Raw genomic sequence first — 20,629 nt, 5'->3', positions numbered from 1 at the left:
CTGGCACAACTGGAAGGGGGTGGTTTTGGGATGGAAGCATGGAGCATTCTTAAGACAGCCTCAGATGTTTCAGCTGCATCCCAGGCTCACGTAGCTCTGGCATTGGGCAATTATCCTGGAGCTCCATTAAATGAAAAATTAATTTATGAGGTCCTCCTCAAATAAAGTAACTTCGTTTAGTTCAAGGTTGGGGAGTAAATAAATACGCCGTTTTGTTTCCATAGTTTTGAAGCTATAAATTATAGGATATCTCAAACACTTGGTGGACTTTGACCCCGAAAACCTGTATGTTCCAAACATTATGTCTGCCTTGTGGTTTTTAATTGAAGCACAACTGTGATCCTCTCCAACTGCTCACGATCCTGGAGAGGGTGAGGGGATGGGCTGAGACCCACAGCTCGAAAATAACTAACGTTAACAGTTAAAGGAGATCACAACTCATTTGAGCACGATTCAACCCTACGTTTTCAAGGCAGGCTGGATTTCAGGCCATTCCAACAGGCAGGGGCTGCCGTTAGGATGGTTTACGTGTGCGTGGGCGTCGGGCTGGCAGCAAAAGATTTGCGGAGCCCTGAGAACGATCCACGTGCTCCGGCTTTTGCGTTCCAAAATAAGAACCCGTGTTTTCTTCCTCTTCTCCTTCGTCCAATGTAACCAACACGCCGCCAAAGTTTGAGAAAGGGGCGGGGAAGAGAACTCGGACTTCCCCTCCCGCCGCTGGTTTTCAATTGCCTGATTTCTCAGAAATCAGGCTCCGCTAAACAGCCGCCTGCCTCGAAGCGCTGATTGGCCGCGGTGCAAGGCTTCCGGAGCGCTGATTGGTTAAGCTGGCCGCACTCGTGTGCCCGCCGGGGGGGATTCCCGGCGACCTGTAGAATAATATAGGCGTCTCCTGGACAGCCGCCTGCAGAAGCCGGGAGTGTCTTGGACCGAGCAGAGCTGGAGCCTGCGCGGGAAGACGCAGTCGGTCGCTCGGGTGCTGTTGAAGGGTGTGAGCCTACATCAAGTTCTGCAAGGTGGGTCGCGGGTCAGCTGCTGGCGGCATCGCGCTAAATCGAGGCGGGCGCGGTGCAGTTCTGTGCAAGTCCCACTGGGCACCCTCACCTGGATAACTTTCATCCACCGGAGCACAGTTGCGTGGTCTCGCAGGGATGAGGCGGTGGGGTGGCAGAAGCGCTCTGAAGTGCACCGAGGCTAGGATCGGAGGTTCAAGTAGATTCGCCGGGGTTTATTTGCAGATTATAATTCTTCTAGCGCTGCGATGAAGTGCAGGTCCGCTTTCCGCATTAGCCCCTTTTTAGACGGGGAGAAATGTCGTTTGGAGACATCCGAAGCGGTTAGCCGTTTGCAGTAAGAATTTCTTTAAAAACTTCCTGGCCAGTTGTGACCTACTCCGGGGGCCGAGAGATTACCTCGTTGCAAAGCGCCTTCAAGGATGGAAATGTTCTCAAAGTACCCGGGGTGGGTGGGTGGGTGGGTGGGTGCGGTGACTTCTAGTCCCGCCATAGGCAAGAGTGTTGGCTGGGTGAGTTTGAGCCAGTCCGTCTGTCTCAGCCCAACCTACCTCACAGGGTGGTTGTTCTGGAGAACATAGGTGGAGGAAGGAATATTCGTCGCCTTGAAGTTCTTTATAAAAAAAATAATAAAAGGCGGGTTATAAAGAAATAAATAAAACGTATCCCTACCAGTTGAGACCGAGGAGTCGGGGGAAGCGAGCGAGGGCCCCTGCGGTGTTTGCAGAAGCGCGCGCGCATAGCGGCTTCAGTAGAATTTAGCGCAAGGTGCAGTCAGCGCTCCGGTTACTCTCGGTAAGGGATCTCTGGCGAAGTGAGAGGCGAACGTGTTGTGTTTTATTTTTAAATTGCAACAGTAATCGTTTTATTCTCAAAGTTGCAAAAAAAAAAAGTTAGTGGCTTGGGTCCACCCTCTTTCTATCCGCGTTTTGCCACAGAGAATGTTGTGACCCGTGATTTACAGTAAATGGGTGGTGTTGCTTCTTTTGTTGTTTGGACCAGGAAGTAGAGCTTGGAGAGAGAGAAGAGACAGAAGGGGGGGGTGAGGAGGGGAAGGCCAGTTGTTAGCTCTGTATCTCTTGAGTGCTGTCCAGAAGTTGCAAAGGAAAAAGGAATTCTAAAACAAATCGGAATCTTGGAAAGGATTTTGGAAAAGACTAGATAAAGGAATAGAGATATCCAGTAAGTTGTATTCTTGAATCCTTTGCAAGGATGAATACAATTGTAGTGGAACAGCAGAATCAGAAACAGACCAAGATTGTGCTTTACTGATAACCCCCCATTGAATTCAGCATAGAAGTTTTTTCATGGAAGTAAATACATGATTTGCAGGTGTCAGCCTTAAACTTCTTAGACAGAGCAAATGCATGGAGCAGATAGTTTTGCTTCTGCAACAAGCGCATGAAAGTGCAAGAATGCCTTTGCTTCACTCTTTGGAAATACCCTTTGCACCAGAGCCATGGGAGAACAGTGCTACACGGAGGAATATGCTTTGCAACAAGGAATCTGGACACCAGCCAGAGCTGAATTACAAGCTTGAATTGGCTTGGGGTAGGGAGATTTGTAAGTCCATGTTACTATATCCCTAGTATTAGTTGGAACATAGAAGATTCAAAAGGCTGGTTGAAAACCTCTAGAAAGCAGTAGATACTCTTGACCTTTTTCTTCATAAATGCTCTTGTTAAGGATTTAAACAATAAAGATGAGATCCTCTTTATTAAAGTTGAACTAATTAGTCTTTTCCCCTGAATGAGTTTATACAGTCTGAAACTACCTGGCCCCAATCCAAATCTTGCAAACAGGAAATCATCAAGCCTTGACAACATTCCTAGTGCAGGATCTCATGCTGTTTTATAAAATTTCCCCTAAGAGTAAGGGCCATTTTCAGTCCTGACTCTTACTACCACACATAAAGGCATTCTGCATCTGTTAGGCATTTCAGGGAAAGTTCACTAGCTAGAAATATCATTAAGCTTAAAAAGAGTTGTCCAAACAGAATATTTAGGAGGTAATGGATCCAGAGGGCAATGTGATGAAAGCAGTGGTGGGATTCAGCCAGTTTGCACCAGTGGTGGGATTCAGCCGGTTTGCACCAGTAGCTAATTTTTTGTTCCCAGGCCCAGAATGGACTGGACAGGTTGTTCACATATTTGAATCCCATCACTGGATGAAAGCCGCACTGAGGTGTGATCCAAGCCATACCTGTTTTATAGATGAGCATCATGAAAAAAAAAATGGAACTTCCGGTACATTTTTGTCATTCTTACAAAAGCAGAAACCTCCTGTGGACACCAACATGCAGACAGTGCAATCACCCTGCAAGTCCCCTCCCTCCCAAAACCAGGATAGCATACAGTGGTGGCAAACCTATGGCACGGGTGCCAGAGGCGGCACTCAGAGCCCTCTCTGTGGGCATGCACGTCGTCGCCCCAGTCCTAGGCCTTCAGCTGGGTTTTTTCGTTTTAGGCCTCTTGCTGCCATGTGCAAAAAAAAAAGGTTCAATCAATCAATTTCAACTTGGGGGAAAAAAAAGATCTTGCAAAGTTGGAATTGATTGATTGAACTTTTTAGTCCCAACTTTTTAGTCCCACCCAGTCTGCCGTTACCACTGCAGCCACGCCTACCCAATGGGCCACACCTATCTGGTACTAGACATGGGTCTAAGTGGGGTTTCGGTTGCAGTTTGGGCACTCAGTCTCTAAAAGGCTTACCATCACTGGCATAAGGAGTTTTATTAGAGCTGGGGAGACTCACTGGATGACTGGGCAACAGTTTCTGGAGGGAATTGTGTGCCTGCATTCTTCCTATGTATATATGAGATCTAGTCAGGGTATTTGATGATCTGATTCTGTGCCATATATTGTACCCTAAAAAGCTGTGCCAATGCATCCAGGATGGGGAAAAAAATCTCATTTGTAAAAGATTTGCTAGTTGTTTGGAAATCACTGGGGGGGGGGGAAGGGCAAGATGGAAGCAAGCCATTTCCACTTACCTTTTGCAAATGAAAATTATTTTCTTAGCTTTTATTTTTAAAGTTATCTGTATGAATAGTTTGTGTTCAGCTTGGTCTGACAGTGCCTTCTGAAAATTAAGTAGTTGTTCCATGAAGAAGTATTTCCAGTTTGGTTTTCATCCAAGCTATAAACATTTTATAACTGATCAATGGCTGTAGCCACCAATAGTCAGTTAAATTTGTAGCATCCTTAAGAAGTGATGCTTCAAGAAAAGAACTGTACTATATCAAAAATATTAAGAACCTGGGATAGGCAAATGTTAATAATAATAATAATAAATATAATTATTAGATTTATATCCCATTAAGTAGATCCCATATGACCATCTAAGTGACTCTGGGCAGTTTCCAGATTAAAAGTCATAAAACCATATAAAAAGACTCAATTAAAATAGAATTAAAACAGAATGAGAAACAAATTCAAAGTAAAAGATAAATTAAAAGACAGAGAGAATGCCCTCAAGGCACCAACCATTCCAAGGTTGTATGGTATGAATTATATGTAATCCCGAGGTGAACATGCCTAGATTCCTACTTCCTATTTTCCCACAACAATCCACAACAATCCTGTGAGGTGGGTTGAACTGAGAGAGAGTGACTGGCCCAAAGTCACCAATGGCTTTCATGCCTAAGGCGGGAGTAGAATTCAGTCTCCTGACTTCTAGGCCAGTATCTTGACCACTAACCAGATTGTCTTTTTTACAGTATCATGTAAAAGCAACATAACAGTGTAATACTCACAATGTGATGATACTATTAAGCTTTTTCTTAGGATCTTGTATTCTGTGAAGCACTGTACAGACAGATGGTGTTGCATGAATAAAAAAACACTGCTTTCTTTATAGGTAAATTAGAGAAAAACAGATTTCAATAAGCAATTTTGGGGTTACAATATGAGCTATTCTGGTCTCCATGATATTCCTACAAGTTAGAGATTTTGTCTTGTGCTTACAATTCCTGGTTTTTTTTCTTTTTTAGAGCCAAAATGCCACAAAGGATGCGCATGAGACCTTGGCTGGAAATGCAGATTAATTCAAATAAAATTCCTGGGCTTCATTGGCTCGATAAGGTACAGAAAACTTTATTCATGTACTGTCTTTCAAAAGGCTATCTTTGTGTACTTTTCTTGCTTCAAGTTTAAAACAAGGTTATTATAGAAAATGAAACATTATAGTGAAGAAAGTAGTGAGGCTTGTTGACTACTTTCCTCACTGTAACTATCATAGAAAAAAAGTGCCATAGGAAAGGAGCAAAAATATTGAAAAGAAATTGAGAATGAAAATTGAATAAATGTTGATGTTAACTTGATAATATGCTCTTGTGCTTTTCTAGCTTTTTAAAATTCCAAATAGTTGAGATATGTAAGAGATTCAGGCACAGCTAACAAGCCCATTTCTCTGTGGTTAAGGCTATGTCCAGAATATTTACATTTGTTCTAGTAAACTCTAGGGCAGTGGTGGCGAACCTGTGGCACGGGTGCCAGAGGCAGCACTCAGAGCCCTCTCTGTGGGCACGCACACCCGTTGCCCCAGTCCTAGGCCTTCAGCTGGGTTTTATAAAACCTTTTTGCTTTAAGCCTCCGTGTACAAAAAAAAAAAAAAGGTTCAATCAGTCAATTTCAACTTCTCACAAAAAAAAGATCTTGCAAAGTTGGAATTGATTGACTGAACTTTTTAGTCCCACCCAGTCTGCTGTTACCACTGCAGCCACGCCCACCCAATGGGCCACACCCACCCAATGGGCCACACCCACCTGGCACCTGACGATGCATAAGTGGGTTTTGGGTTGCAGTTTGGGCACTCGCTCTCTAAAAGGTTCGCCATCACTGCTCTAGGGAAAGAAATCAATATGTCTTTGTTTATTTTGTTTTATACAACACCTGGTTCTGAAATGCTACGCTATTAAATTGGAGGCTCTATACCAGGGGTTCTCAACCTTGGCAACTTTAAGACTTGTGGATTTCCTCAGCCAGCTGGCTGAGGAATTCTGGGAGTTGAAGTCCACAAGTCTTAAAGTTGCCAAGGTTGAGAACCCCTGCTCTATACAATAGACAAGGTAAATGCTACACAAAATAAAGCATCAGAAATGTAGGGTTGTCTACTACTTGGTTAATTCACAGGTCAGGGATTGTTTTTCATTTTCAGCTTTCTACCATTTTTCTTGATTTTTGTTTCCTCTGGGCATTTCAGTGATGCTTATTCAGGACTGTATTTTTTTTCAATTGCAGAAAGAGAAAAAGTTCCAGATCCCTTGGAAACATGCCGCTAAGCATGGGTGGGAACTGGAAAAAGATGCCTGCCTGTTCAAAAACTGGGCTGTTCATACCGGTATGTACTATGTATGTGCTGTTTTGTTCTGGTGATAGAGAAACTTTTCTGGAGACTCATACGGTTACCATATTTGGGGAAGGAATCATCATATTAATGCTAGCCAAAAGGTTCCCTTTTCCTTCCCTCCCTCTTTAGGCAAAGAGTTTTTAGTTCCTTCCTTGAGTTCTGTGGTCAGTATACTAATAGGGTGTTGCATGCTGTTAAAAATTTGTTTCAGAATGCCCCAACAAGCTCAGTACCTTCTTAAATCATGCAACATTTTTTAGGCTTGCATGGAAGTCTAACAAAGAATGAGCCTCTTTAAACACTTCCTCTAAATCAGTGTTTCTCAACCTTGACAATTTTAAGGCATGTGGACTTCAACTCCCAGAATTCCACAGCCAACAATGCTGGCTGTGGAATTCTGGGAGTTGAAGTCCACATGCCTTAAAATTGTCAAGGTTGAGAAACACTGTTCTAAATAGTTTTTCAAGCAAGTATAACTCCAGCATTTACTAGTCACAGCAACTGGAAAGACACCCCCCCCCCTCAAAAAAAAGAATGTTGATAATATGTTTATGGCCTGCCTATTCATGAGATTGTGCTATTGTATAGTATTTCCATGTCAGAGTTACAAGCTTCCTAAGACTTTTGGCCACCAAGTCTGCATGAATGGTTGATGTGTGAAAAATAGGACAAGTTTTATCACCTTGGGAGATAATGATGGGCTGGTCATTCTCTGTATGTATGTACAGTACTATACTTGTAGTAGGGAGTAGATTTCTGGTTTTGCTGCTAAATACTACATTGGCATGTTGACAAAACCTCTCTTTACAATGAACAGTCAGTTGTTCATTGTGAAGTGTTTATTGAATCTTCCTTAATGTATGTTGTTATAGAAAGGTGATGGTGATAATAGTACAACTGCCTTTTAAACCTTTCTGTATTTTTCTACTTCCCCCCCCCCTTGATTTTTGGTTACCAAAATTGGCTCTTTTTTTTGTAAAAGATTTTTTTTTTTATTTTCAATTTTTCATTACATTCATAAAGAGTACTTCAGATAAAGAATAAAGTAAATTTATACACACAACTTTCGGTATTGCTCACCCATTTCCCCCCAAACCGCATCCACCCTCTAACCTCTTCTCTCACTTCCCCCTTTCCTTCTTCTTCCTCACTCCCCCTCTCCTCCTTCTCCTCAACCTTCCTACTTATTTCTCCCCTTCCTCCTATCTTCTCACTCCAGATGCAGTCCAGGGGAAATAAAATTGGCTCTTGTTATATATTGAAAGACTTTGATATTTTTCAAATGTATGTATTTAATCACAACAACCAATGAAATATCTAGTTGAGGACCATAAAACATTTTCCAGTGACATAAAACTGAAAATACCCAACACCATAATGAAAAGACACACTTGCCAGCAGTCTTCATTAGTGTTTCAGCCCCAATGTCTGGGGGGAAAACCAAGCCTTCAAGGCCTTCAAGAAAGTCATCAGAATCAGGGCCATCTGGACTTAATTTCTGTATCCTTTCACAAGCCGTGATTCACTAGCAATAAATAAATAAGAACTTGTTTATAGAATAGCTAGATATAGTTAGTGTCACATAATCATATATAGCTTGGGACCAGTGGGCTCATTTTGTGATGCCTAACTTCTGATTTCAGTTAATACCTTCAATAACTAAGGTTTGTATATATGAATTACAGTGAACTGTACAGACTGAAAAAATTATTGTCAAGCAAACAGAAGTGACAGTGGGTTCTTCTCAGTATCTTAGTGTAATGAGATTTAGGATCCCATTAGCTGGATGTGGCCTTTACTTTTTTTTTTTTGCATGCCTAGATTTATTTACACCATCTGTCTTTTTACAGGGAGATACAAAGATGGTGATGTAGACCCTGATCCAAAAACATGGAAGGCAAATTTCCGTTGTGCCATGAATTCCTTGCCTGACATTCAAGAAGTGAAGGATCAAAGCATTAGCAGAGGACCCGGTGCTGTTCGAGTCTATAAGATGCTGAAACCCACAGTAAAATTAGATAAAAAAGGTATTACTCAAAACTTACGGATGTGTATTATTTCCAATACTTGTAATATACAATTTGTCACGCATCATCTGCATTTGCAAAATAGCAATTTAGTTGCTTCCCTTAGAAGTTGAAGTTACTTTGTCTGGATCAACTTGAGTGATGGATGGTGAACTAGTTCTGCTCATTTGTAAATTAGATTTATAGAGAATAGCTACATTTTGCTTTCTTGATTATTGACAGCTGTCAATACCAGTCACTGGGAAAATGAGTCATTAGGCGATTATGGGATGAATAGGTAATTTTCCTCAAGTCCTGCTTTTGGATTTTTTCTATCCATTTTTTTTTTTTTTTTTGCTTAAATGGGGGGAAAGGATATGGAATTAGATAGATTGTGTCTTAAGGAAAGGCTTCTTGTTAGGCCTTTAGATTCTCAAAGTTAACAATCAATTCACTAGAAGTACATTCTTGGCAGTAAGAGCTACATAGAATCATTTTCATGACAGCCATAGATTGTCTCATAGCCAGTCTATGGCTATCTTTCTAAGTGTGTGAATTTCTACCGAAATCCATAGAAAAAAATTCCAAGAATGGCTATTGCTTTGTGGCCAAGAAAATTACACTATTGCAAACTTTGAGAAGAAAATATTATAAGATGGATAACACCCGAATTGTGTGGCAGTTGTATTGTCTGTCACCCACTCTCTTTTAAAAAGTGTTTATTCTAAGCCTGTGTTTTTGTTTTGTTTTTTCAAACAGAAAAAAAGTCAAGGTCTCCAAAAAGCAAGAGCCCAAGAAAGGTATGTGTGTATGTGTTTAAAAGATTTATATGGCTGCCCATCCAAAACCAAAACTTGAGGCAATTGGCCACAACAATAATATATCTAGAATTATAAAAATCATAAAACCTATCATAAAAACAATAAAATATGTAAAGCCATCCATACAACATATGTATTTTCTTCAATAGCTTACGTAAAACATGCATGTGAGTTATTAAAAGGGCACAGATTCATGGGTATTTGCAGGGCAGATGTCAAAACCTGCAAGGTGACTGGCCCAACTGTGATAGAAATTGTGCCTGCCATCTTGTAGATTTGAACCCTGCTCTTCCCCTGAACATGCCGCTGTCCAGCTTTCATATAGAGGGTACTTCCTGTCTCTCTGCATCCATTGAAAACCTTCCTATTGACAATATGTTGTGCAAGATGCAAAAAGATGGCTGCTGGCAGAAATCATTCCAGTTGAGGGAAATACCTGTAGTTCTTGACTTACAACCATTCATTTAGTGACCTTTTGAAGTTCCAATGGGGCTGAAAAAAAGTGATTTTTGACTTATTTTTCACACCTAAAATGATTGCAGTAGCTCTGCGATCATGTGATCTATGACAGTTTGCAGCGTCCTGGGATCATATGATCCCCTTTTGAGACCTTCTGAAAAGCAAAGTCAGTGGGGAAACCAGATTCACTTAACAACCGTCTTACTAACTTAACAAGTGCAGTGATCCACTGAACAACTGTGGCAAGAAGGGTCGCAGAATGGGGCAAAAGTCATTTAACAACTGTCTTGCTCAGCAACGGAAATTTTGGGCTAAATTGTGGTCATAAGTCAAGGACTACCTGTAGAGAAGCATTTGGGGATTCACATGACATATCTTTAGTTTCTTGATCAATTTTTTGCACGCCCCATCCGGTCCGTAGAAAAACCTCTCCACGGAACCGGTTCCAGGTGCTTTAAAAGACATACAGTTGACATTTTGCCATAATGAGGTGCTTCATCTTTTGCAGTCCACGGACGATATTAAGGAAGAAGAGACGGTCGAAGCAACAAACAGCATTCAGTTGGCTGATGACCACAGTGGCTATGCACTTCCCAGCTGTGCAGCAGAGGACATGGAAGTGGGGAGCACATTTGGTAAGAAACAATATTAATCAGTTGTGTGGGTCTCGCAAGGAAAAGCCGGGCCTGCTGAGTCCATTTTTCAGCTTGCTTGAGTAAAGAAAAGCTAGGCTTCTCAGGGATGCTTCAGAATTAAGACATTTTTCTTTATTTATTTATTCTACACTGACAAACTCCCTACAAACTATTGGAGAACTTCTTAAAACTAAAGAAAATGAAAAGGTTGGATTTATGTGACTGGCTGAAATGGGGTTGATTAGGTTTGTGGCTGAGTATGTGGTAGGAACTCAGATGTTGAGTTAGCTTTTATGTGAAGTTGCGACCATTGACTTAAGGCTGCAATGTCAGTTATTTGTCTGGGCATAACATCTCATGTTTTATTCATCCTGGGTGGGGAGGGGCTATCAATCGTTTTGTTTGTGTGAAACAAAATGGCTTCTTTAGATTGTAGGACAATCTTAGGGAGAAAAAAAACCTCTCTTGCATTGTAAATCTCATACTTTCAATGGACTTTTTGTAGGTCTTCAGTGTGAATTAAACAGTGATGCCTGGAGGAATTACCCACTGGATGTTCAGGCTCCCGACAGCACAGACAACATGTACAGACTTCAGGTTTCACCCTGCTATTCTTCTTCTGAAGGTTAGTATTTAATTGTTTGGAACCTGTGGACAGCTGATTGATCGTAATTGGATTGAGGAACAAAACTAAGAGAAAGGCAGGATTTAGGTTAGTTCCCACATGGGTTGGAGTTTAACTCCCATAATGCCTTAGATAGGCATGTCAAACTCTCAGGCCCGCGGGCATGCTGAAACCCACGAGGCAAATAATTCATCTCACTGAAACTGAAATTCAGATTAAGGAAGGCTGTTTAGATTATCTGTCTACTCTACTTTCTTTTCAAAAAGTCAAAAAAATTCTGTGTAGTCTTATCTGATGCATTCATTCTTGGTTAGAAATAGGTTTTATAAGGTTTTATAAACTTTTATTTAGTTTACTACTGGCCTAACCCAGTGAAAGCTAAGCCCATGTAAATCTCATTAAGAGAATGGAAATATATACCTAAATCTCTCCTGCTGAAATATAGAGCCCTATATTAAGCCAGTGTGAGCTGAAACAGAGGCATTACTTACATGAGCATAATAAATTATCAAATGCTTTCTTTTAATTTTGTCACTGAGTAGAAATGTGTTATTGTTGATAATAGAAAACTGGAAAACATTTTAGTAAATTGAATTCTGAGATTCATTGGAATTCTGAGATTCATTGGATATGTTCCTTTTCTCTCCCCTTCCTTTCCCTGATGGCTTTTTATAACCTCACAATAACTGATGAAGACGAGGATATTCCACTGTATGATGTAAGACTCTCTCTCTTTCTAAATAATTTTGACATTGTAAATAATTTTGGTTTTGGCATTGGGGCAGTACATAAAGTCTAAGGGCAGTATTCAAAGGGGGTGGGCAGGCATGCAACTCTTGGTTAAGAAGGGATACTTTTTAGGGTGTCTTTTGTTGCTTCTGAAAAATATTAAATCATAAGAATCCACAGGAACGTAAGAATGCACAGGAACATAAGAATGCAGCTGCAATCTTTGTTTTGTAACCTACATCTTAGAAAGGAATTAACTGTTTTTGAATTGAACTAGAAAACAGTTTAGATTATTGATCTCATATTTTTCTTCTCTAGCAGATGTTTACCAGCTCTGAGTGGCACCAAAGCAGCGTTGGTGGAAGAGGGTTCCTGTTAAATGAAGGAAAAGTGTTCAACTTAAGTGAAGCTGCAATGCAGAATCTCTCCCTTGACTTTACTTTGCAAGAGCAAGATACTGGCTTTGACATACCAAAACTAGGTATAAACATTTCACTTCTATCTTCATTCAATTTATAGAAATGTACCTGTCTCATTAGAATAGTACTGAATAACAACTCTCCTTTGTCACATACAGATAGTCTTTGGCTTACGCCCACTAAGCCCATTTTATGACCTTATTACCTATGTTAGGTGAATCACTAAATTTGTTATGTGAATCATTCAATCATTAACCAAATTTGGCTACCCTTCCCAATGATTTTGCTTCCAAATGACAATTCCAGGACCCCAGGATGGCTGCATGCTCACATGATTGTGGGGAATGCTGGCTGCAATGTTCACAGGTGTGAAAACTGGTCATAACTCACTTTTTTTCATTGCCGTTGTAACTTTGAATGGTCATTAAATGAATGGTTGTAAGTTGAGGACTATCTTTATAGGCCCTTTATTCTGATTGTTCTACTCACTAATCTCTTTAGGCCAGCATTATAAAATCATGCATTATCTATTATCATATTTCCCGACCATAACAGGGTTCTGGGAGCTACATGCATTGCATTTCATGGAAGTAGTGCTGATCGGAATTATGATTATACGGGGGGGGGGGGGGCTAAGATCTTCTATCTACTCATGCTTACAGTTTTAGACCTCTATCCCATCTCTTCTAATCTAATGAGAGCTCTGTTGGGGGAGGGAAGAAGATCATCACACCCATATATGATTCTGGCAGTTTTATTGAACTTGTGATGGATTCTCTACTATGTTTTCTAGTGAAACCATATTCTAAACGTTTATTTCTCCTTTTTTTTCCTGCAGAAGTAATTCCACACGACTCAAAATCCAGCGCAGAATACACTTTGTTGGATATTCGACACTTTGTGCCCCCTATATCCTGTGGCATTTAAACCTTTTCATCACTAGGCTTGTACTGCTTTGTTTTGAATGCTATTTGCAGTCTTGACAAATTGATCAGTTATTGATACTCTCCAAGTTTAGAGTGTGAAAAGTCTCACTGATTTATGTACAGTATATGTGTGTAGGAATATCTTTGTGATAAAACTCTACTTTTTGTGCCTAACTACCTTATAAAGCCAATTAAGGGCTTGTTTGCTGCTTCTTTCACTCTGTTCATCTATTAGTAGGGATTAGAGTATAAATAATTTTAAACATGGAGAAAGTAAAAGCAGATGGCTTTTCACTGTTGGTAAATTCATATATATTTTAAGCTCATCCAGAGTATAAGCTTAAAATTACCCCCTTGAAGACTAGTGATGCCCTGAGGATAAGGGGAGGGTAAGGTTTCAACCTGATATTTCTTGATTATCTTTTTTTCTTCAAATTTATGCTGGCCTTTAGTCTGGAACCCTATTTTTCCAAACTGTGAAAACTAGATAGTTGTTTGTTCCATATTATAATTCTTCAACATTTTATTTATAGTACATTCCATTGGTTACTTTAGATTTATCTTAGACAATACCTGCATTACATTTTTTCCCAGTGAAAATATGCTTTGAAGTTGATAGGTGATGTATGGATCATTTGCACTGTGCTGAATATAAGAGGGTTCTATCAACTACACCACACATGAAAGAAAAAAAGATTTGCCAGACTGCTAGGCTGCAGCTTAAATTCTTGTACATTCTTTTTGTTTGTACATATGTTGTTGTACATAAAATTTACAATTACAATTGTTTTAATAAAACTTTTAAACATATAAAAGATTACATATGAAGATATGTTTAATTTTCTTTTTTATTACCTATCGTATTACTGAAAAAGAAATTAGGAAAGTATTTTCTTAGCTTGACTAGAGTTTGACACTGAAGACATTTTCAACTAAAGAAATCTCAATAAATAAAAAGGTGCCAGAACTTAAACACCCGCTTTGCCAACCTACAAGGTTCCATCCAAAAAAGGTGCCGGAACTCCCGTTATTTACTCCTATCCATTTGCATTGAATTAATGAAGTTCCTGCTAGGTTCCATCCAAAAAAGGTGCCAGAACTCCCGTTATTTACTCCTATCCATTTGCATTGAATTAATGAAGTTCCTGCTTAACAGTTGGTTCTCAACTTGCCACAATGGAGCCCAACATTTCTGTTGCTAAGCAAGATAATTTTGCTTCCTTGCCACAGTTGTTAAATGTGTTGGTAAACACAGTTGCTAAGTGAATCTGGCTTTCTCTGACTTTGCTTATCAGAAGGTCGCATCACATGACTCTGGGTCCTGCGACCATTATAAATATGAACCAGTTTGACTGTGACCCATGGGAATGCCACAACCTTGTATGAAAAATGCCATAAGTCATTTTTTTCAGTGCAGTTGGAACTTCAAATGGTCATTGCACTAAGATTACATACATACATAACATATGAGCCGTGGTGGCGCAGTGGTTAGAATTCAGTACTGCAGGCTACTTCTGCAGTTTGAGTCTCACTGGCCTCACTGGCTCAAGGTTGACTCAGCCTTCCATCCTTCCCAGGTCAGTAAAATGAGGACCCAAAGTGTTGGGGGGCAATATGCTGACTCCGTAAACAGCTTAGAGAGGGCTGTAAAGCACTGTGAAACAGTATGAAGTTATCGGTAAAGACTGGATTTTCCACAATTCATTACTCTTTGTTTTGTTCTTGGCAGTATGTGTATAAAGTATAAGCTGCAAACAAAGACAGGTACTATTCACAATAGTTTATGTTAAATCAATGATTCAATGATTTAACTGTTTTGGAAAAAAAATCTCTTTAATCCAAGAGTGATTTTCATTTTGAAAACTGAGATTTCCTACTTCACATTTTTCTATTGATAGCACCTCTTCTGATGTTTGCTTACAAATAAATCCCATTCAACAACAAAAGTTTATTACATTATATTTATACTTTTATTATGTTCACTTTATTATGTTTCACTTTATTATGTAGAATATAATTTGCTTCTATTGCTTCCTGCTAATTATTTGTATTGTAACAAAGTTATCTCCTATATACAGGAAACTACAGGAATTATTGAAAAATTGTGTTGCCATCAAGTCAGTGGCTGCTTATATTATAATCTAGTAGGTCTTCAAAACACAAGTTTTCACACTTTCTTCAACATTTAAATTTCTTTGGACTTGGCACAGAGTACAGGAAAAAGTATAACCTATTTTTGTTCTTTATGATGCAAGCTACCCAGAGTGACCTAGTGAAATGGGCAGCATATAAATTTAAAACAAAAAAAATTATAGACTAGGTTACGGTTATTTCTGCTTAGATTGAGTGCAGATCTCACTGTATCAATTCAAATTATGATTATATCTGAATCCATTCACTGCAGATTTCTAAGCTGATGATTCCATGTCAAGTAAACATATCAAGTAAATCAAATGAAATCTACCGTGTTTCCCCGAAAGTAAGACCTGGTCTCTTTTTTTGCCCCAAAAGAGGCACCAGTTACGTGTCTTTTCCATGGTTTCACCTCACAGCAGCAGCACCGACTGTCAGCCCACTTCTTATGCGGCTGAAGGAAATGCCTCTGCAGCTGAGAATGGAGCTCCAGCCTGCATTTCACCATCAGAGGCTTCCAGAAAGGCCTCTGATGGTGAAATGCAGGCCAGGGGGCACCACAGAAGAAGTGGGCCGGCAAGATGAGGCAGGTGTCAATTGATGGGAGGCTTGGCTGCAACAGTAAGCAGGTGCAGGGTGCGTGGGGCAGCTCCACACCCCCACCTAGCTTGATTTTTAGGCATGCACCTCGCCCCCAAACTAGGGCTTATTTTTGGAGTAGGGCTTATATTAGGCCCACCCCCAAAATCAAGCTAGGATTTATTTTCAGGGAAACACAGTAATATGCCTGCCAAGGTAAGAACGTTGTGAAGATCAGCCATCAATCTTTCAATATAGGATTTCTCAGATTTTCTATTCCTTATGCCCATTGGAAAGGACAAATAAAATCATCAAAACCTTTCATGAAACGGATACAAATGGACCCAGAGCATAGAACAATTATTCCTGAAAAAAATAGCCGATTTTCTGTGGTGAATTTTTATTTTAATCTGCCCATCACTGTTATTTTGTCTGGCAGAATTTAGGAGAAATCTTAGAAACATCTGAAATCCCACTGCAGATCCTGAGCCTCAGCTTGAGAAATGCTGCCTCAATAACTCCCCAGATGTAGTTTGCTGAGAAACACATCTGAGAAATCCATCTGTCTCTTGGAATCCATGAATTGTAGAATCACAGTCAACTTATTCCAGAGTCAAAGGTCAGCAATGGGGAATTCCCAACCTTCTGATCATCCAAGATTTCCAATCTCACAATTTTTTTAAAAAAGTGCTTGGGACAGCTACTTCTTTTATTTATATGCCACCCAATCTCACTATCCAAAGTGACTCTGGGCGGCTTATGGTTTATAATGTTCGCCAGAAAACCAATGGCCAGTCATAATTTATCAATCCTTCTAGAGATGCCTTAGTTTGATTTTTTAATCATGTTTAAATAAAACATGGACATCCGGTAGTTTCCAACACAAAATGCACTATGAAAACAAGAACAAAAGACAAACACTATAAAGCCACATAAGCAACACAGAGAAAACCACCAGTGTTCATTTGTTGCTCATCAAGAAGGGCTTTTTCCTAACACTTTTGTTTCATTCACAAAATAAAACCATTTCTACTCCATAAAGAAAAAAATAATTAGTTTTAGGTCCTTTTCATTATGAGAATCTATCAAAACCACTTTCTTTACTCTGTAATTGAGCCTTTAATTAGGTGTTGCTGTTCAGTCTGGACTACCAAAACTGAGCCCCATTTAGTGAATTAAAAACTGTCCAGTTCAAGCTAGACAAATGAAATATCATTTCCCACAGCAAATACTTCCTGCTCACTAGGGGCTGTTTCCTGTTTGAGACAAAAAATGTTCCTACAACATCAGAGGATTTGTGCAAAGTAATTATTAGGCAGTAGTGCAGGATTTATTATTGGATTGTCCTTTTCATTTAAGAAATCCCCACAAAGTCTTGCTATTGCTTTAAAATGACTCAGGATATGCCTAGAACAAAAGCAGCAAATCGTACATATGGATCAGTGAAGCACTTGCCTGCAGCAAATCAACAAAAATTTCAAGCTTTCCATGATTTAACACTAGCAAACAAGGTACAATCAAGAAAGTGTGTGTGTAAAACAGAATTTGAATGCAAGCTTAAGCTCTCTGCCCATTTTTTTTTTTTAAATAGCTTATGTGCCCAACTGAGTCATTGTTTTCCTTCTGGCTGAAATTAAGAAACCTCAGAATTCCAATGAAAAAGTAAAATAGAACCCACAAGCCTGTCTACCCACAATTCTGCTTTAGGACAAAATTCCCAGTGTGCTATTGTGTCTGTACAAAAAAAGTTTCTAATGCAGAAGAAATTTATTTTCCCATTAAGTAAATCAATGAGTCATGGAAAGTTTGCATGTCATAACTCACTGATTTCCGAACTGAGGAATCCATTTTTTGTTTTCTGCAAAATTCCATAGTTCCTCAGGATACAACTGAAAATCATCATCACAAGCGATTACTACAAAAGAGGTATATAAAACTTCCAAAATCTCTTATACATTTGCAATACACAATGGAAAAATAATATTGTGATTATTGACTTAAACTCCAATATCTGAAAAATCTTTAGAGTCTCTTCTAAAAAGCAACAATGAATATACAACTATACTGTGTGTGTTGCCATTTGGGAACAATAGGTAAAGCAGCAGAGAGAGAGGGAGGGAGGGAGGGAGGGAGAGAGAGAGAGAGAGAGAGAGAGAGAGGGAAAGAGAGAGAGAGAGAGAGAGAGAGAGAGAGAGAGAATTGTTATCTATGTTCTACAGTATATGTATGCAACTTCTGCCCACCCAAGAGGCAAACTCTGCTTTGTACAAGTGACACATCCCAAAGTGAAGTCAGGCCCTGTATTTTGGTGATTTAGGTGATTTAAGAAATAAAATGGATGTCTTAATTAAAATAAGTATTTTGCCCTTTAGTCTGAAATCTAAAAAATTAAATTGATAAGAACAGATACTACACTTGATCTTAGCCAAAAGGCTGAGAAGTGGTGGTGCAGTGGTTAGAATGCAGTGTTGGAGCCCAAAATTTCTCTTGCTAAGCGAGATAATTTTGCTTCATTTGAGGATTTTCCTAGCCACAGTTGTTAAATGAATCACTGCAGTTGTTAAAAACACAGTTGATAAGTGAATCTGGCTTGTCCATTGACTTTGCTTATCAGAAGGTCGCAAAAGATGATCATGTGACACTGCAACCGTCATGAATATGAACCAGATACTAAGCATCTGAAGCTTGACCATGTGACCACGAGAATGCTGCAACAGTTATAAGTATGAAAAATAACATAAGTCACTTTTTTCAGTGCCGTTGGAACTTCAAATGGTCATTAAATGAATGCCTATAAGTTGAAGATTACCTGTACGTTGAAAAGAATGTCAGTAGATCAAGATCTACCAATGTAGGTAGATTATCTAAGGTTCTTTTTCCTTCTGGGTCAGTGCAGTTTATTTGCTGAATTTTCTAAGATTACATACATACATGCATATGAGCCGTAGTGGTGCAGTGGTTAGAATTCAATACTGCAGGCTACTTCTGCTGACTGCTGGCTGCCAGAAGTTCAGCAGTTTGAATCTCACTGGCTCAAGATTGACTCAGCCTTCCATCCTTCCGAAGTCAGTAAAATGAGGACCCATATTGTTGGGGATAATTTGCTGACATTTGTAAACCACTCAGAGAGTGCTTTAAAGCACTATGGGGAAGTATATAAGTTTAAGTCCTATTGCTCTTGCTAAAAAATGCAAAAAAAAGGAGATAAATGTATTGGCCACATGTACACTGGAACAGAGGTCTCCAACCTTTCTCGGTTGGCAGATTGGAGAGAAGGGGGAAGCATTTTATGTGCGTGTGCGTATAAACAGAGCCGTGAGCATGCGTGATGCAAGTGGGGAGGTGCTAGCACCTGCATGACACTCACTAGGACTGCCCCATTTTTTGCCATGTGAGTGCTTGCACCACCCTGTTTTCCCCACGTGGTACCCTGTTTTTTCCCCATTTTTCCCGTGTGCCGCCCGGTTTTCGCTGCACAGCACACTCTTTGCATAGTCGTGGCAGCGCTAGCACAAGTGGGAGTGAGTGCATGCACTGGCCAGCCTGTTCCGTGGCCTGGTGGCCAGAAGGCCATGGCCCAGTAGTGGGCCATGGCCCACAGGTTGGGGACCCCCACAGTGGAAGACCGTGGCAATGAAGGCAGTTTTTTTTCTGAATTCCTACTCTGGAGTCAGGGATCACTCATGCTATGAGAAAGTGGACATGGAGAAATGTCTTCTCAAAACAGTAGGAAAAATGATCATCTGAAAATTGATTGGAAGATCTAGAACTAACAAAAAAGGACATTTTTCACACAGTGTATAATTATTCTGTAAAGTTGATGGCCATTAACCTGGAAATTAAAACAGGATTGGATAAAATGATGAAGGATAGATTCTGTTGAGTCCTTGGCGAAAAGCAGACACGAGAAGCAGTTGTAGTTCTCAGGTTTCCTTTTATTCTGTGTTCAGCTTACAGGTGAAGGCTTCAGCAACGCCCAAAAGCTCCCAGCCTCTTATATAGGCAATTCCCGGGTCAATGTGTTACTTTTCCCGTGCCAGCACCCGCGCATGCGCACAGGCGCTGGCGACAGCCTGTCTGGTCCCGGGCAGCTTGCACCTGCCCGGGACTGCCTGCAAACGCCCCGAGCCCGTTTGCAAGGCTCGGGACATAACACCCCTTTCCCCCGGGCTAAGACTACTACCAACATACAATTATTTCTTGATGCAATGTTCTACTCCCCAGTGCTTCTACTGTTTACTGGCTTTTGTTTGGCCAGCAATGTTATGTAATCCTCTAAGTATTTAGGAGATTTCCTTGCTCTCTGTGACCTTCTCAGCTCTGGGTTTCTGACAGGTGTTCCCTGACTGAGGGGAGACGTGAGCCTGTTCTCCTTATCATGCCTTGGTGCCTTCCAAGGACTGTGCCCCAATGCCTGGCCTGCTCGCTCGCCCACCGGGCTCGTCAGGCCAGGCCTTCTGTCACTTTGTGACCTGGTTGACCTGCTTAGCTGTAGGCCCTTGGGCCCCTTGAAGTGATAGCCACTGCTGGGCGTCTCTGTAGAACCTCCAAGGTCCGTCCAAGACCTGTCAGGAGGCTGTCCATTCCCTAAACCCCGTTCTGTGTCCGGGCTCGTGTGGGTTTCTGTACCTTCCCAAAACTCAGTTACTCCCTGATTTGGGCTAGAGGTGTTGCGGTCGGGACTTGGTTCCTCGACCACCTCCCTGTATGTTTGACCCCCTGTAGGACTTGGGGTAAGGTCAGGCCAACTCTGGGGATTATGTGCCAGCTCTCTTGCGGGGTATGATTTATTGGGATGCTCCCGGGTATCCTCCCTGACTGGAGTACTGTGCTGTGCAGGTGAATAGTGATTGTACCCCCGGGGTGACTCCCTGGCTGGAGTAGGCATGAATGCCTGGTAGTTGGATAGGCTCTTAGAATTCCTGTTTGGGGCAC

The 20,629-nt window shown here is 40.6% G+C and overlaps 1 protein-coding gene and 1 pseudogene across 2 annotated transcripts; one reads left to right on the top strand and one right to left on the bottom strand.

Moving 5' to 3' along the window:
- The first annotated feature begins 859 nt into the window (after positions 1-859).
- IRF1 (interferon regulatory factor 1) lies at positions 860-13,810 on the top strand. Of its 2 annotated transcripts, none has more exons than XM_039335711.1 (10): positions 860-1,016; positions 5,005-5,095; positions 6,254-6,353; positions 8,213-8,389; positions 9,128-9,168; positions 10,157-10,283; positions 10,789-10,908; positions 11,604-11,626; positions 11,959-12,118; positions 12,895-13,810. In XM_039335711.1, exons 2-10 carry the CDS (start codon positions 5,012-5,014, stop codon positions 12,981-12,983), a joined length of 921 nt encoding a protein of 306 aa, XP_039191645.1. In that variant the 5' UTR covers positions 860-1,016; positions 5,005-5,011; the 3' UTR covers positions 12,984-13,810. The 2 variants fall into 2 exon arrangements, with proteins under 2 accessions (XP_039191645.1, XP_039191644.1); XM_039335710.1 differs by having other exon boundaries at positions 11,956-12,118.
- A 4,217-nt stretch (positions 13,811-18,027) lies between these two features.
- Positions 18,028-18,139, bottom strand: LOC120304765 (annotated as a pseudogene).
- Between the last annotated feature and the right edge of the window lie 2,490 nt (positions 18,140-20,629).

The sequence above is a fragment of the Crotalus tigris genome, unplaced genomic scaffold (assembly GCF_016545835.1).
Source record: "Crotalus tigris isolate CLP2741 ecotype Arizona unplaced genomic scaffold, ASM1654583v1 scf7180000017647.191426, whole genome shotgun sequence".
NCBI classification, from domain to species: domain Eukaryota; kingdom Metazoa; phylum Chordata; class Lepidosauria; order Squamata; family Viperidae; genus Crotalus; species Crotalus tigris.
This window is presented reverse-complemented; position numbering and strand designations above follow the sequence as displayed.

Bases quoted from the DNA above. Each gene is read 5' to 3' on its own strand.
- IRF1 (XM_039335710.1), top strand. From the start codon at position 5,012: ATGCCACAAAGGATGCGCATGAGACCTTGGCTGGAAATGCAGATTAAT. The intron at 6,354-8,212 runs GTATGTACTATG...GTCTTTTTACAG, and splicing joins AAACTGGGCTGTTCATACCG to GGAGATACAAAGATGGTGAT. The intron at 12,119-12,894 runs GTATAAACATTT...TTTTTCCTGCAG, and splicing joins CTTTGACATACCAAAACTAG to AAGTAATTCCACACGACTCA.